Source organism: Prionailurus viverrinus, chromosome F1 (assembly GCF_022837055.1).
Source record: "Prionailurus viverrinus isolate Anna chromosome F1, UM_Priviv_1.0, whole genome shotgun sequence".
In the NCBI taxonomy this organism is placed as follows: domain Eukaryota; kingdom Metazoa; phylum Chordata; class Mammalia; order Carnivora; family Felidae; genus Prionailurus; species Prionailurus viverrinus.
Genome location: NC_062577.1, coordinates 51,490,620 through 51,504,385, shown reverse-complemented (window position 1 = coordinate 51,504,385; position 13,766 = coordinate 51,490,620). Strand labels below are relative to the sequence as shown.

The window sequence follows — 13,766 nt, the reverse complement described above, 5'->3', positions numbered from 1 at the left end:
TATGCTTAACCCTGATGTCCTTCTGGAAATCTAGAATTTGGGGGTTATTCATGTTGACAAAGGCTGTCTACATAAACAGCCCTTGGTACAAACCCTAGGCATTGAGTTTCTAATGAGCTTTCCTGTTTGGCAACATTTCACATGTTTTCACAAAACATTAACATTGCTGGGCGGGGTGGGGGAGGGATTAGGCATATCCCGTGTGACTAGAACCTTGTGGTTGGTTTCCCTTGGACTTACCCATGTGCCTTTCCCTTTGTTGATTACATTCTATCCTTTAGTTATAATACATCATAGCCACAAGTAGGAGTTTATGGTAAGTCTGGCAAGTCCTGCTAGTAAATCATTGAACCTGGGGGTGGTCTTGAGGACCCCTAACATGAATAGTAATAGAGCCCTACTGTTATCACATGATTTTTTGAAATTTCTTAACAAAAATACTAATGGTTTTTGAAGTCAGGTAACACAGCAATCTGTACCTTTGATATCCTATTTAACGAAAGAGTCTGATTGGATGTCCTCTAAATGGATGGAGGATGATGCATCTTGTTAAACCAGAAGGGGATAAATAAGCTGGTGGTTGATTGTCCTTAAAAAAATAGTTAGATATTGTCTTTTGCTTTTACCTTTATCTATTCTGGTTGTGGGGAGAAAATGAAGGAAAATAGGAAGACTAAGGAAAATATACAGTGATAGGAGACAACATTTTCATGGTGTATACTTACATTATATAAAATATCACTAAAACAGTGAGATGAATGCTCTTATGTGCCTGATGGAAGCAATTATATCACCCCTAACAACCACTGCACCCTACCAGGTGTAGGTATATTCACACAATACATTCAAATTGTTTCTTGCTAATATTTAGACTGTTTAACATCCATGACATCCATAGGTATTTATATTACCAGCTATTACTCTTTCTTGTAAATTGCGCTCCATGAGGCAGGATGAGGCATATGTGTTTAGTGGAGTGGAAAACTTCCTTTGAAAAATCCAAAAATTATGCTCCTTAAATTCCAAGTTTCAACGTAACTTATTTATATCAACTTTTAAATTAAGTGGAAAATAAATGTTATGCATCCTTGGATAGTTTCTCAAAAGAAAAGAAAAAAAGAAAAAAGAAAAGAAGGAAGGAGAAAAAGAAGTGCTTAATATAAACTTTTGTGGTTCCCCCCACCCCAACTATGTTTATGTCAGCTGTATTGACCTACAAAATTGTTTTATGCTCATAGATAAAAAGCTTTGTTTTAGAGAATTCATGATGAGTACCCTCTGTTTATTAATGTCTTGGTAAACCACATGTCTTCTTGATAAAGTAATCCTGAATCAGAAAGACCTTTTTGTTGGATATCTTACTTCAGTTTACTTGTGTGCTTATTGATTGCCATTGCTCATAAATGCTCTCTCCATTGTAATTTAGCTCCATCCCAACAACCTCCACCCAGAGGACAAGTTCAAAGTTCTTCTGCTATCAATCTCTCCTGGAGTCCACCTGATTCGCCAAATGCCCACTGGCTTACTTACAGTTTATTCAGGGATAGTTCTGAAGTCTACACAACTGAAGATCAATACCCATACAGTAAGTTTAAAAGTTTGGTGATAGAAAGATGTAATATTCTGAGAATTGATACGTTAGCTAAGATCTTTGACATTGAGGATAAATGTTGTGGTTTCCTGTGTCTAGCTGAGAATTGTTTCAAACAGAGATGGAATTACAAATCTCAGTAGCCATCTCCTGGTAATCAAAACAATGTAATAAAAATGAGATGCTTCTTATTTGATAAGCCCTTAATGCTTATCAAATTCTCAAAGATGAAAAAATAATTACCCTATCCAGCATTGATGAGGATATGGAGGAGCTAGAACTTACATAAACTGCTGGAATATCTGTGTAAGTTCATTGGTACAATTTTTCATGCAAGATGAATGGTTAAATTGTACGAAAAAACTAATATATACCATTTGCCTCAGTAAATTTACTTTAGGAAATTTATCTTAAATTAATAGTCATAAATGGATACAACGTATGTTCAAACATACACTACTTGTAAGAGCAAAATATTGGCAACATTCAGATATTCAAAAAACTTTCCATAAATTGTGATAGATGGCATAGTAGAATCCTGGTACATTGTTAAGTGAATTTTAGGATGTGATTGCCTATAAAATGACACCTTAGTTTGCATGTTAATGAATGGAAAATGTCCATGACGCATTGTGTGATGTAATAAAAGATATTACAAATAATCTATTATTTATATTTTAATTCAAAAATGTGTAGAAATACTGGAAGGCTTACAACAAACTGATCTGTAGTGTTCTCTGGGCATAATATTACAGAAAATTTATCAAGTATTTCTATTATATGGGTTCAGCTTTTAAAATTCTCAGGTTAAAAATGGACTTTTAAAATAGTGGGATCAGAGTACTAATGTTCTTGCAGACAATGTAATTTTATGCATAGCTGCCATTTCCATAGAGACAGAAAATAACATGAACTTAAATTGAAAGAGACAGAATGGGGAGAAACCATGAAGACTATCTTTGCATCTGTAACTTTTATGAAGATTTTAAAGGTGCTATTAGAAATCAAACTATTGGGACACATTGTCTTATTAAAAATATTTACCCGAGATGTTTTATATTTTTCTTATTTATTACTTTTATTTATTTTTTGAAAGAGATCGTGAGCCGGGGAGGTCAGAGAGAGAGGGGGACAGAGGATCCAAAGTGGGCTGTGCACAGTCAAGCTGACAGCAGTGAGCCTGATGCAGGGCTTGAACCCACAAACCATGAGATCGTGATCTGAGCCGAAGTCGGACACTCAACCAACTGAGCCACCCAGGCGCCCCTACTCAGATCTTTTAGATCCAGTTTCCCTAAAGCCAGAATGAAGAAATAGAAATTTTTACAGGCTGCTAGCTCTGTCTTCTCTGATATTTGCCTCTAGTCATGTTTAGCTATGAGCTAGTTTGAGAAACTAGTTTTAAAAAACATTGGAACAGTGATTCTAATTCAAGTTTCCATTTTGTTCTCCTTGTTTAATGTCCAATTTTCCAAATTCTAGCTTAACTTGCTTACTTAGTTAGACAAGTACATAAAGTTCTGTAGGTGCACTGAAGTTCCACAATCTTCTTCAAAATGGTTAGGAGTTGGCCTTGTTTTAACATAGTGATTGGCTCTAAAACTTCTATGTAGCATACACTTCTGTAGGTTACATTTTGTTCCTAATTCTGCCTGACAGACACCTACATTCCTGTGTCCAGCACTTTCTATTAACTCTAAATGTTTCTCCAGTACTCCGGCTCTTCTTTGAAGTTAATGGAAACTCTGAACTTCATGATGCAGATTGCAAAGGGAAATGAACATCTGTCTACATCTGCCATGTTGGCAAAGCATCCCAAAACCTGCTACTAGAATGTTTATTTTCTTCCAAATATCAGCATGATCCAGGTGTCCTTAAACTTAAACTTTTGTGATAGGAGAAGAGAGAGTTCTAAAAATATTGAAAGTAATTTTGAAGATGACAGTACCACTGGTTGGATTATTGCTGAAAATTGTGAATTAGGATCACCCTATTTTCCATACAGCTTAATTCAATAATAAAATTAAACTTCAATTATACCCTTCAATCCAGTGGCATTTTTCTATAGTAACATATTGTCATCTGTTTTACAGACCATTGCATGAGAATATAACACTCTGGCTCTTTTTCATGATTGTACTAATATAGAATCCAAATAACAGTTTCTTACATAATAAGTGTGTACTCATTCACTAATCAGACATTTATATAATCCTATTAAACAAGGTATTATTTCCTAAAACCTTATTTTTCATTAAAAAAATGCCACTTCTGGCATTTCTTGACAATCACTATAATTAATGATGTGAAAATTATCTGCATGATGGCATTTGAACAGTAAGAACAATTGGTTACCGCTGTCAGAACTTTGTATCATTCTAATAATACCCTCATGTTTATTACTCTATTTCCAGTGTGTGGATAGCATGTGTAATATGAAAAGGAAACAGTACTTATATTCAGTCGGATGAACACAAATCTTCGGGTTAAATAAAGGCATTTGGAATTATAGGTGGAGAATCATTGAACTTTTCAAAGAAAATTAATAGTGTTGTCTTCCGAGAAAGTTTTATCATTTGGTTGAGACCATTATAGAATTCCTTGTTAGAATAAAAACTTTTCTTAGCTTGCCTGATGCACTACAGGATTCTCTAGGACAGTTATTTCCAACCTAAGATCATGACACACTGATGTATTATTATCTTTAAAGGTTACAAAGTATTTATTATTAATAATAGCACACTAATTATTGTGGAGTAATTGTAAGGTATCTGAGTTACAGACTTTCCAAAAATAAGCAAAATTTATAACTTCATAAGCTTGTACATAACCAGCTTTCAAAAATAGGAGAGAAAGATCTAGAGGTCAAGTAAGCACATTGGGAATTGTACATAATCAGCACCTAATATTATCTCCCCTGTAGCACCAATCTGGTTTGCTTATAGGTATTTTCCATGTCATAGGTGTGAAGAGAACAGCTATCATAGGAAATAGCACTCATTTAGTAGTGTTGCAGTTTTAGGGAGTGGTCAATAAATCATATTATGTTTTCCTACTTGAATTTGGAACCTAAAGAAAACTAGACCTAGCAGTCAGTAAGGTGGAAATGAAAAATAAAAATAATCTTCATTACTGATAAAAGTCAGATTGGAGAATAGACCTTCCCTCCTTCAGGAAGACAGATTAGGAGAGAGAAAAATCAATGGGCTGATCTAAGCATGTTCTGTTTCCCCCTCTTCTCCCCAACTTCACAGTTAAATCATTACTCATTTGGGATGCCATGAGTAGAGAAATAGCCCTTACATGTTTACTCTAAAAAAAAAAAATCCTTTCACAGAGAAACTAGATGAATACTTCAACACCTGACCATTGTTTACGTAGCCTAAAGACATTAACGTAGCTTAGAGTTTCAGACAACTATACATCTTAGTGAACCCTGAGATTTCATTTCTACTTTTAATATCGTTATCATTTGTTATTCCACACTACATCAAGGGATCAATGTAACAAGTGGTAAGATAGCTCAGCTACTCTGAGAGACAAACAGAGAATATAGGGAGGGGATGAGGAAAAAAACCAGAAGAGATGATGGCAAGTAACTGTTTCTCTGAGGCTCTCAATATTCTTTCCTAGAAAAATATTTGGAAAAATCATTCCTTCATTTATTCAATGAAATTTTATTCAGTGCTAATTCCAGATCAGGAACTGTGTGAGTCACTAGAAATATAAAGATGAGGGGCGCCTGGGTGGCGCAGTCGGTTAAGCGTCCGACTTCAGCCAGGTCACGATCTCACAGTCCGTGAGTTCGAGCCCCGTGTCGGGCTCTGGGCTGATGGCTCAGAGCCTGGAGCCTGTTTCCGATTCTGTGTCTCCCTCTCTCTCTGCCCCTCCGCCGTTCATGCTCTGTCTCTCTCTGTCCCAAAAATAAATAAATGTTGAAAAAAAAATTAAAAAAAAAAAAAAAAAAAAAGAAATATAAAGATGGAAGGAATAGTTCTCATTATCGAGAGGGGAGATAAAAAGTAAAACAAAATTATAATATATTTCAAATGTTGAATTAGAGTAGACTTGGAGTATTAAGAAAGTACTGTAACCCTGACTACGGTATCAGAGATGGATACTGAGAACCATTAAAAGTTTTGCAGTCAGGAAGTGATTTGTAAACTGGGTTAGCCAGGTACTATGGTAGAGCAAGAATGATTGTCATGGAAGAAATTATACGTGAAAAGGCATGAAGGGCAGGTGTAGGAGAAAATAAGGTACATTCAGGAAACCTGAGCTGGTCCAGGTAGCTTTCATGGGTGGTGTATTAGGACATACCTCAATCCAGAGTGGGTACCAGCTGAGATCATGAGTTCGTGCTGAAGGAAGAATTCTGAATGTTTCCCCAAATGTGCAGAAGTTTGTGGTAGGAGAACAATTTTCCCAGCTCAGAGTTAAAGATAGAGATAATTCTTCTCCTAACTGAGGAGTGCAACCTGCTTGAGATAAGTTCTTTTAACCTGAGTTATTTTATTGTTGCTATGACAGAATTAAGGGTAATTCTGTTTATACCCTTTCAACTGCTTTTATTTAGTTCATACTGTATGTTTATATAATATTTTTAACCAAATATATGTTGCCATCTCAATTCTATCATTACTCTAATTACTTACTACATAGACTGCTCTTGTAAATTTTGATCTATTGAGATTATGTCCCATTTCTCAAATGCTACAACTGTTACGTACGTGCTGAACTTTTTAATTATCATCAGGTTATATGTCTTCCAACTTCCAGTTTAAGCACATGCCAGTCTCTTGGAATATTTAGCATTGATAGTTATTTTTACCTTTTAGGTTTTGGCTTTTGGCATGTTAAGTAGAATATTTTCCATCATTTTCTAGCCTTAAATGATCTTTTTTCAAAATTTTTTGAGTATTTTAAACAGTCTCATGTGGAATATACATAACTTTAATTTAATAAATATTTATTGAATTTATTATTATATGCCAGAAATACATGTAATAGTAGCTACACCATGGCTATGATAGAGAAATTTCCTTAATGGTTCAATTGTGATAACAATACTATGTTATGAGCAACAAGTATGATGTTCAGGTAATATATCGAAAACCAATGTAGTAGTCATTTGAATAACTGATAGAATGACACTACTTAGCAACTACTCTCAATATATCACAAGCACATTTTTTCAGTGCAGGATATCACTTTTTATGGAGAGACATAGTAAACATCATTCATCAAATCCTTCCAATGGAGGATATCACATTTTCTAAAGAGGCATAATAATTTTTTTTAAATATGAAATTTATTGTCAAATTGGTTTCCATACAACACCCAGTGCTCATCCCAACAGGTGCCCTCCTCCATGCCCATCACCCACCCTCCCCTCCCTCCCACCCCCCATCAACCCTAAGTTTGTTCTAGTCTCTTACGTTTTAGCTCCCTCCCTCTCTAACCTTTTTTTTCCCTTCCCCCCACCCCATGGTCTTCTGTTAAGTTTCTCAGGATCCACATAAGAGTGGAGGCATAGTAAATTTTATGCATCAGTTTTACTGATTGATTTAACAAATATTTATTGAAATTCTACTCTGTGCTACAAATGGTGGCAAGTAAGGAGGACATGATCTCGGCTTTCCCAGAATGTTAAGTCTAGTGTCGAAGACAGACAATTTATCAAACTATTAAACTACTAAAATGTGAGAAGGGTATATTCACATTATATGTCATAATGGGAGATTATGGCTAATTTTCTTTTTTCTACATCCAGGAAAACCTGAAATCTCATAATATTCTCCCACTCCTACCTCATTTAAGCATGCTCAGTACATTTTTAAAAACTTGCCAACACCCCTCTGCCCTGAACCTACTTCAGTTTTGGACTGCAGAAAAGATAAGGAATTAGGAGAATAGGAGTCTGGATTTTCCCAGATTACTTAGGTTCTCAGAAGGTAACAGTTCCCTGGTTTGATTTTATAATAGAAAGTTTCACTAATACAGGAGACAAAAATTACATATCAATGAGAACACATTTTTTAAATTTGATATTAAGCGTACTTGGAAAGAAATTCATCAGTGCATTTAGTTATTAGTAGTATTAGTGCCTCCAAAGAGGAATCTCAGTGTACAATAATTTGTCTATGTAATTTTGTCATTGGGGTAGATCTTTTTCTTTTTTAAAAAAAATTTTTAATGTTTATTTTTGAGAGAGAGAGAGAGACAGAGCATTAGCAGGGGAGGGGCAGAGAGAGGGTGGGGGGGAGACAGAGAATCTGAAGCAGGCTCCAGGCTCTGAGCTGTCAGCACAGAGTCCAATATGGGGCTCAAACCCACAAACTGTGAGATTATGACCTGAGCCACCCAGGTGCCCCTGGGGTAGATCTTTTTCTTATAAAAATACCATATCCAATGAAGAAATCATCAAAGAAATTTTTTTAATATCACGATTCCAGCATTCTAGTATGATGACTAACTTCACTTTGGAAAGTTTCTGGAATAGTGTGTACTCCAGTTTATTTTTCATAATAATATTTACATATATGCACTATTGCATTTTATGCTTTTTTCTCATGTTGCTACATGGTCCTCGTTACTATGTTTTATAATAATTACATGATATTAAAATTCTATTAATGTAATACATTAATATTACAATATTACAGCGCATTAAATTCCACTTTAATATACTTCAACATTTCCTATTATAAATGACACATCAGTACTTTTAGATGCTTCCTGAGGAAATGCTTCCCAAGAATTTGAGTAAGGACCATGGTCTTATAAAATATGTTTTAGTGTATGCTTGTACAAGCCCTTAGTCTGTTGCCTCTCAGTTTCACACTTACCGTTCATTGCCTCCTTTGCAACAATAGAGCTGGAGCCTGTAAACGTTTCTCCTTGGCTACCTGGCATGTTTTAATTGTCACAATCCTGCAGTACGCTTCCTGTCCCCTTAGAGAATGGGATTCCAGGCACACATCTAATCATGTCCACTCCCTATCTTTGTAATCTTTTAAAAACCAGACTTCTCTTGTGTAAGTTGTCCACTGCTGATTACAAATGTCTGCAAAAGTTAGTGGTTTAAAACAACAATAAACATTTCTAATTTCGCAGTTTCTAGGAGTCATAAATTCAGGAAAGTTTCCAGTCATGCTATTGGCCAGGTGGCCAATGTGGCCTGTGGTAGCAGTTTGCCAACCCTTCATGTGGTGCAAAATATTGTTTAACAAGCAAACATGTCATATAGAAGAAAAAACCTGTTATTTCAGTTTCAGAGAACTTCCAGAAATTCCTCTTATATCTTCTATAAAAAAGACACCATATTATATAAAGAATGAGAGCTTAAGCCTTCTAATATCCTTCATTACAAAAAGCATTTATATCATACAAGTAATCAGTATTTGCTTTATTTCGGTTTTAAATATATGAACCATACTCTTACTCAAAAGAGCAGATTGTACATAGGAAAATGGTTGCAAATGGTTCCTTACTAATTTGTGACATGTAACTATTTTCTTCTTTTTTTTCTTTTTAATTTCAGATATTCAGTACTTCTTAGACACTGACCTATCACCATATACTTCATATTCCTATTACATCGAGACCACCAGTGTGCATGGCTCCACAAAGAGTGCACCTGTCACTTTCAAGACGAAACCGGGGGTCCCGGAAGGACACTTGAACTTAAGTTATATCATTCCTGTTGGCTCAGACTCCGTAACACTTACCTGGACCACACCTTCAAATCGTTCTGGTCCTATAGAAAAATATATTTTGTCCTGTGCTCCTTTAGGTGGCATTCAGCCATGTGTTCCTTATGAAGGTCATGAAACTGCAGCTACCATCTGGAATCTGGTTCCATTCACCAAGTACCATTTCTCTGTACAGGCATGTACTAGTGGGGGCTGTTTACACAGCTCACCCCTTACAGTGATCACAGCCCAAGCACCTCCCCGAAGGCTGAGTCCACCTGCAGTGTGGAAGATCAGTTCTACAGAGCTTCACGTCGAGTGGTCTCCCCCAGTGGAACCAAATGGTAGGAAAGCAAGGCTCAGATCTCCCTTTCTTGGCCAAACATGAATGAGAATTTAGGCATTTGGAATCGTGCAGTGAGAGTCTGGCAATTGTATTCAGTTTTGTAACTGTAGGATAGAATAATTGAGAAGATATCTAAAGATATCAAACACTCTTTGGACTATGTAGAACAAGTTAGTAGAACAAGTGTATTTCTTTAATCTAACAACAAATTCCATTCATTTAAATTGCCCCTTAAAAGGCTAATATTATCTTTGCTCTTAATGACATCTGTCACAACACAAATGATGTTTCTAATTTGAAACTCACTTATGAGATGCATTATATTTGACTGTGTCACAAGCCAGGGCACCCATAAGCAGTAAATTTTCTCTTTTAACCAAGAAAAGGATATAAAATAATACCAAAAATATGTATATAGGCTGGCTGACTCCATTAAGTTAATTTTTTGTCTTCATATAATTGAACCCTTGGTTATATAGGCCAGACACAAATTCATAGATTTTTAGTAATTAATTTCATGTGTGTACTATGGCAAAACCTTTTATCTTGGACTTTGAGAGTTACTTGATAAGAATATGTAGAAATTAAGTTGAATGTTCTAATATTTATGTAAATGGGGCTGTGTTAAATAGATAATTAAATTAAAATCCCCAAATTTGCAAGTATACAAATTGGAGGTGCAGTGATCAGATTACACCCCTCCCTCAAACAAAGCAATTCTTCTTAGAAATTATGGCCCTTCACTCTGCAGAGGATTGGATTTACCTCTAATAAATTATCGCTATTTTGTGTTTATGCATTCCCTTTTGGTTTGTTTTTCCATGAATGTGCTTTTTAGCAGTACTTTATACATTCATCTATCCATCAGCTTGTTGTCTTTTATAAATCCCATCATCTGGATTATTAAAGGAGTGAACAGGTAATCTAGTCAGGAGAATAAGGCAAAGCCAGCAGAACTCTTTAACTGACCTACCCCCACCCTACCCCCAAAACTGTCACTTTGTCCGATGAGTCTCCTTGGCTCTGTGTTTCACTTTTCTAGGAGTGATAATAAGATATGAACTGTACATGAAAAGATTGAGATCTGATGGACAAGCCACGTCGGCAGAAAGTCAAGTTTTTCAGAGCAGTGGATGGCTCAGTCCTCACCCATTTGGAGAATCGGCCAATGAAAATGCATTAAAACCTCCTCAGACAGCTACAACCATCACTGCCTTGGAGCCATATACCACGTATGGGTTTCGAGTGTTGGCTGTGAATATGGCTGGCAGTGTGTCATCTGCCTGGACTTCAGAAAGAACAGGAGAATCAGGTGAGGAAAAGGGCTTTGAATTCTACTTTTAAGACTCCCACATAAAAATGCTGCCCCAAATGAAAGTCAACAGCACTAAAGTACGTTTCGAAAAGCAAGAATTATAAATTTATATAGGCCAAGGAAAAATTTAATATATTGGTTGGCTACATAAATAACTCAAGGTCATAAAGCACTTGCAGTGAGTTTTAGGGAAAAAAAAGTAAATGCCTGAGCTATTACTTCAAGAGGGAAAAATAACTTCACTGTAGTTACAGTCTTTTGGGAATGTTTGCCAAAAATAGCAATTGGTTTCCATTCCTGAAGTGGGTTGGCCATATATCCTATCTTGCTCCAAATTCAGTACAATTTATATTCAATGAAAGAGATAGCTGTTACCCATTTCACAAATCCTGTTTTGTTTTTATTTCTCTCTCCAAAGCAAATAGTGTAGGTACTAGGTGGTACCTAATGATAGAATCCCGGGTATCAAAATCTGTAATTTGCAACTGTACTCACAAGCAGCTGGCAGTGTGGGAAGAAAGGAGTGTGACATTTTCAATTTTCTGAAGATATCTTCACTATGGCAAATGAGAGATTTTTAACCCTCCCCCTTACTCTTTACATTAAAAACACCTCAAATATCATGAGCCTTTAACCAAAAAAATACACTTTTGTTATGTTTTGAATCTATGGATATTCAAGAAATCCCAAGTCCTGATTTAAATTGGCTCTGTTAAGACTGTGGGGAGGATAAGGGTAGCTTTAGGTTGATGTCCAAGGGAATCATTTCATGAATAAAATGTGCATTCTGCTTGAGCATCTCTTAATGACTACCAGCCATCTTGGACAAATAATAGTGCCATGATAGCACAAGTGATGAGCCATGGCGTTCTGGAAGGGGAAAATCAAGGTCAGAAATGAAAAGTAATGGGTGAAACTGCAATACTGGACCCTCATAATCTTATGGGTCACTGGCTCCTGAACGTGCAATGAGGTCCTTTGATAATACACCTTTGGTTAGCACATTTAAAATCCATATTAAGATCTCAAGGATGGCAGGGGGAGAATGTATGTGTGTATGTACTCTGGACATTTCAATCAAGATTTATTGAAAACTTAAAAAATTTCTTTGGGGTTATTTAGAACATTTTCGATTTACCACTTTCTGAAGAGTAATATTCTCCAAGCTGTATCAGTGTGGGTGAAATACTTCTCTCCATTAGAACTCTAGTGGGTTACTCTTCGTTGTTCTGGACTTTGTGGACTAAGACTTAGTTTTGATGACTTCTTCCTTCAAATGCTTCATAAGACCTATGATTCCCCACTCCAAAAAATCTATTAGTTATCTTCACGAACGTTAGCAAATTCCTATATGATTTTTATTTTGTGAATGGAAAATACCTTTGCTGGTAAAATAAGAATGGAGAACATCCTTGCAGAAAACATAAAAAAAAAAAAGTGAATGGCTTTTATAAACACCAGTATATCCTTTGATTTTTAAAAATCAGGGTATTAACGTAAGGAACAGGGGTATGGCAGAAACTAGAACACATGTATGAATTTACTCCCGAAACCTGTAAATAATGGCATTCATTGTTGGCTGCTGTACTTGTTGTCATTGATAGTGCCAGCGTTCATGACCCCTCCCTCCGTCTCCCCGCTTTCACCGTACTCCCTCAATGTGTCCTGGGAGAAGCCGGCAGATAATGTAACAAGAGGAGAAGTTATGGGGTATAAGATCAATATGATTTCTGAACAATCACCTCAACAATCTGTTCCTGCAGCATTGTCACAGGTATTGTTATTTGAACTAATGTCCTTTCAAAATTGAATTGTCTTCATTTTGATATTTTCTGAGTTTGCAGAATTCTGTGACCGATTTCTCTCTTCTAGATTCCTTAAATGGGGCATTTGTTTCCTGATATGATATTATGTGTGCAAGGCTCTATATATTTATATCACCTATTTTTTCTAATATAAGCATGTATTAAAACAAAATAGATATAACGTTGTTTAATAAAATCTGCTTTTTACACTTAACATATATCCTTATATATCTTGTAAGAAGTCGACTCTCAGTAGCTATGTAGCATCACATTATTTGGGCAGACAATAATGCATTTAGCCAACCCACAATCAGTTGATATTTATACTGTATTGATTCTTTTGGAAATATAAGTAGCATTGATAAGAATGTCTTATGTGTACATTTTGCATATTTCTGAAGAGAAAAGAATTCTGAGGAACGTATTATCACAGCTTATAGCAAAGGGTATTAACATGTTGAAGGTTTGGGATATACAGTGACATATTGTTTACTAGTACTTCATCCTCTAGCTAGAAGTAATGAGAATAATAATCATAGCTAACTTATGAAGGCTGTATTATGTGTATGGACTAAGTCATTTGATATGTATATAACAATCCTGGGGGGGGCGGTGAGAGGCTCTTCTTTCCCTCCAGTTTATGGTGTGGCCAATGTACTCCATTAGTCTATTCTATCAGCATGAGGGTGGCCAATGACAGAGATGGCTGACGTTAACTGGACAAGTCATTCTGTGTACTTGACTGTTTAGCACCTCTTCTGAGGAAGATGCTCTTTGGTAGCACTAGCACAATATAAAGGGATCTTCGCACATAACTATCTCTCCCATGGTCCTATCCACACTCTTCTTTCTCAGACTTCCTGGTTCCTGATCTTCTAGTCTTTTCTCTCTCATGCCCATGACTAATACATCCCAGCCACTGTCATATAGTTCAGGTGTATTCTACCTTTGGATCCTTCCCTTTCCATACAAAATCGATGACAAGGTGCGCTACTGGTTTTCGGGATCATCCTTG

General features: G+C 36.1%; 1 protein-coding gene across 1 annotated transcript in view; it reads left to right on the top strand.

Annotated features, from left to right (window-relative positions):
• Window positions 1-13,766, top strand: part of USH2A (usherin) — a 735,906-nt gene that overhangs the window by 193,877 nt on the left and 528,263 nt on the right. Inside the window, exons 15-18 of the mRNA XM_047839579.1 lie at window positions 1,427-1,585; window positions 9,135-9,629; window positions 10,674-10,943; window positions 12,551-12,720. Coding sequence (XP_047695535.1) covers window positions 1,427-1,585; window positions 9,135-9,629; window positions 10,674-10,943; window positions 12,551-12,720 — 1,094 coding nt within the window. The remainder of the gene's footprint in view (window positions 1-1,426; window positions 1,586-9,134; window positions 9,630-10,673; window positions 10,944-12,550; window positions 12,721-13,766) is intronic.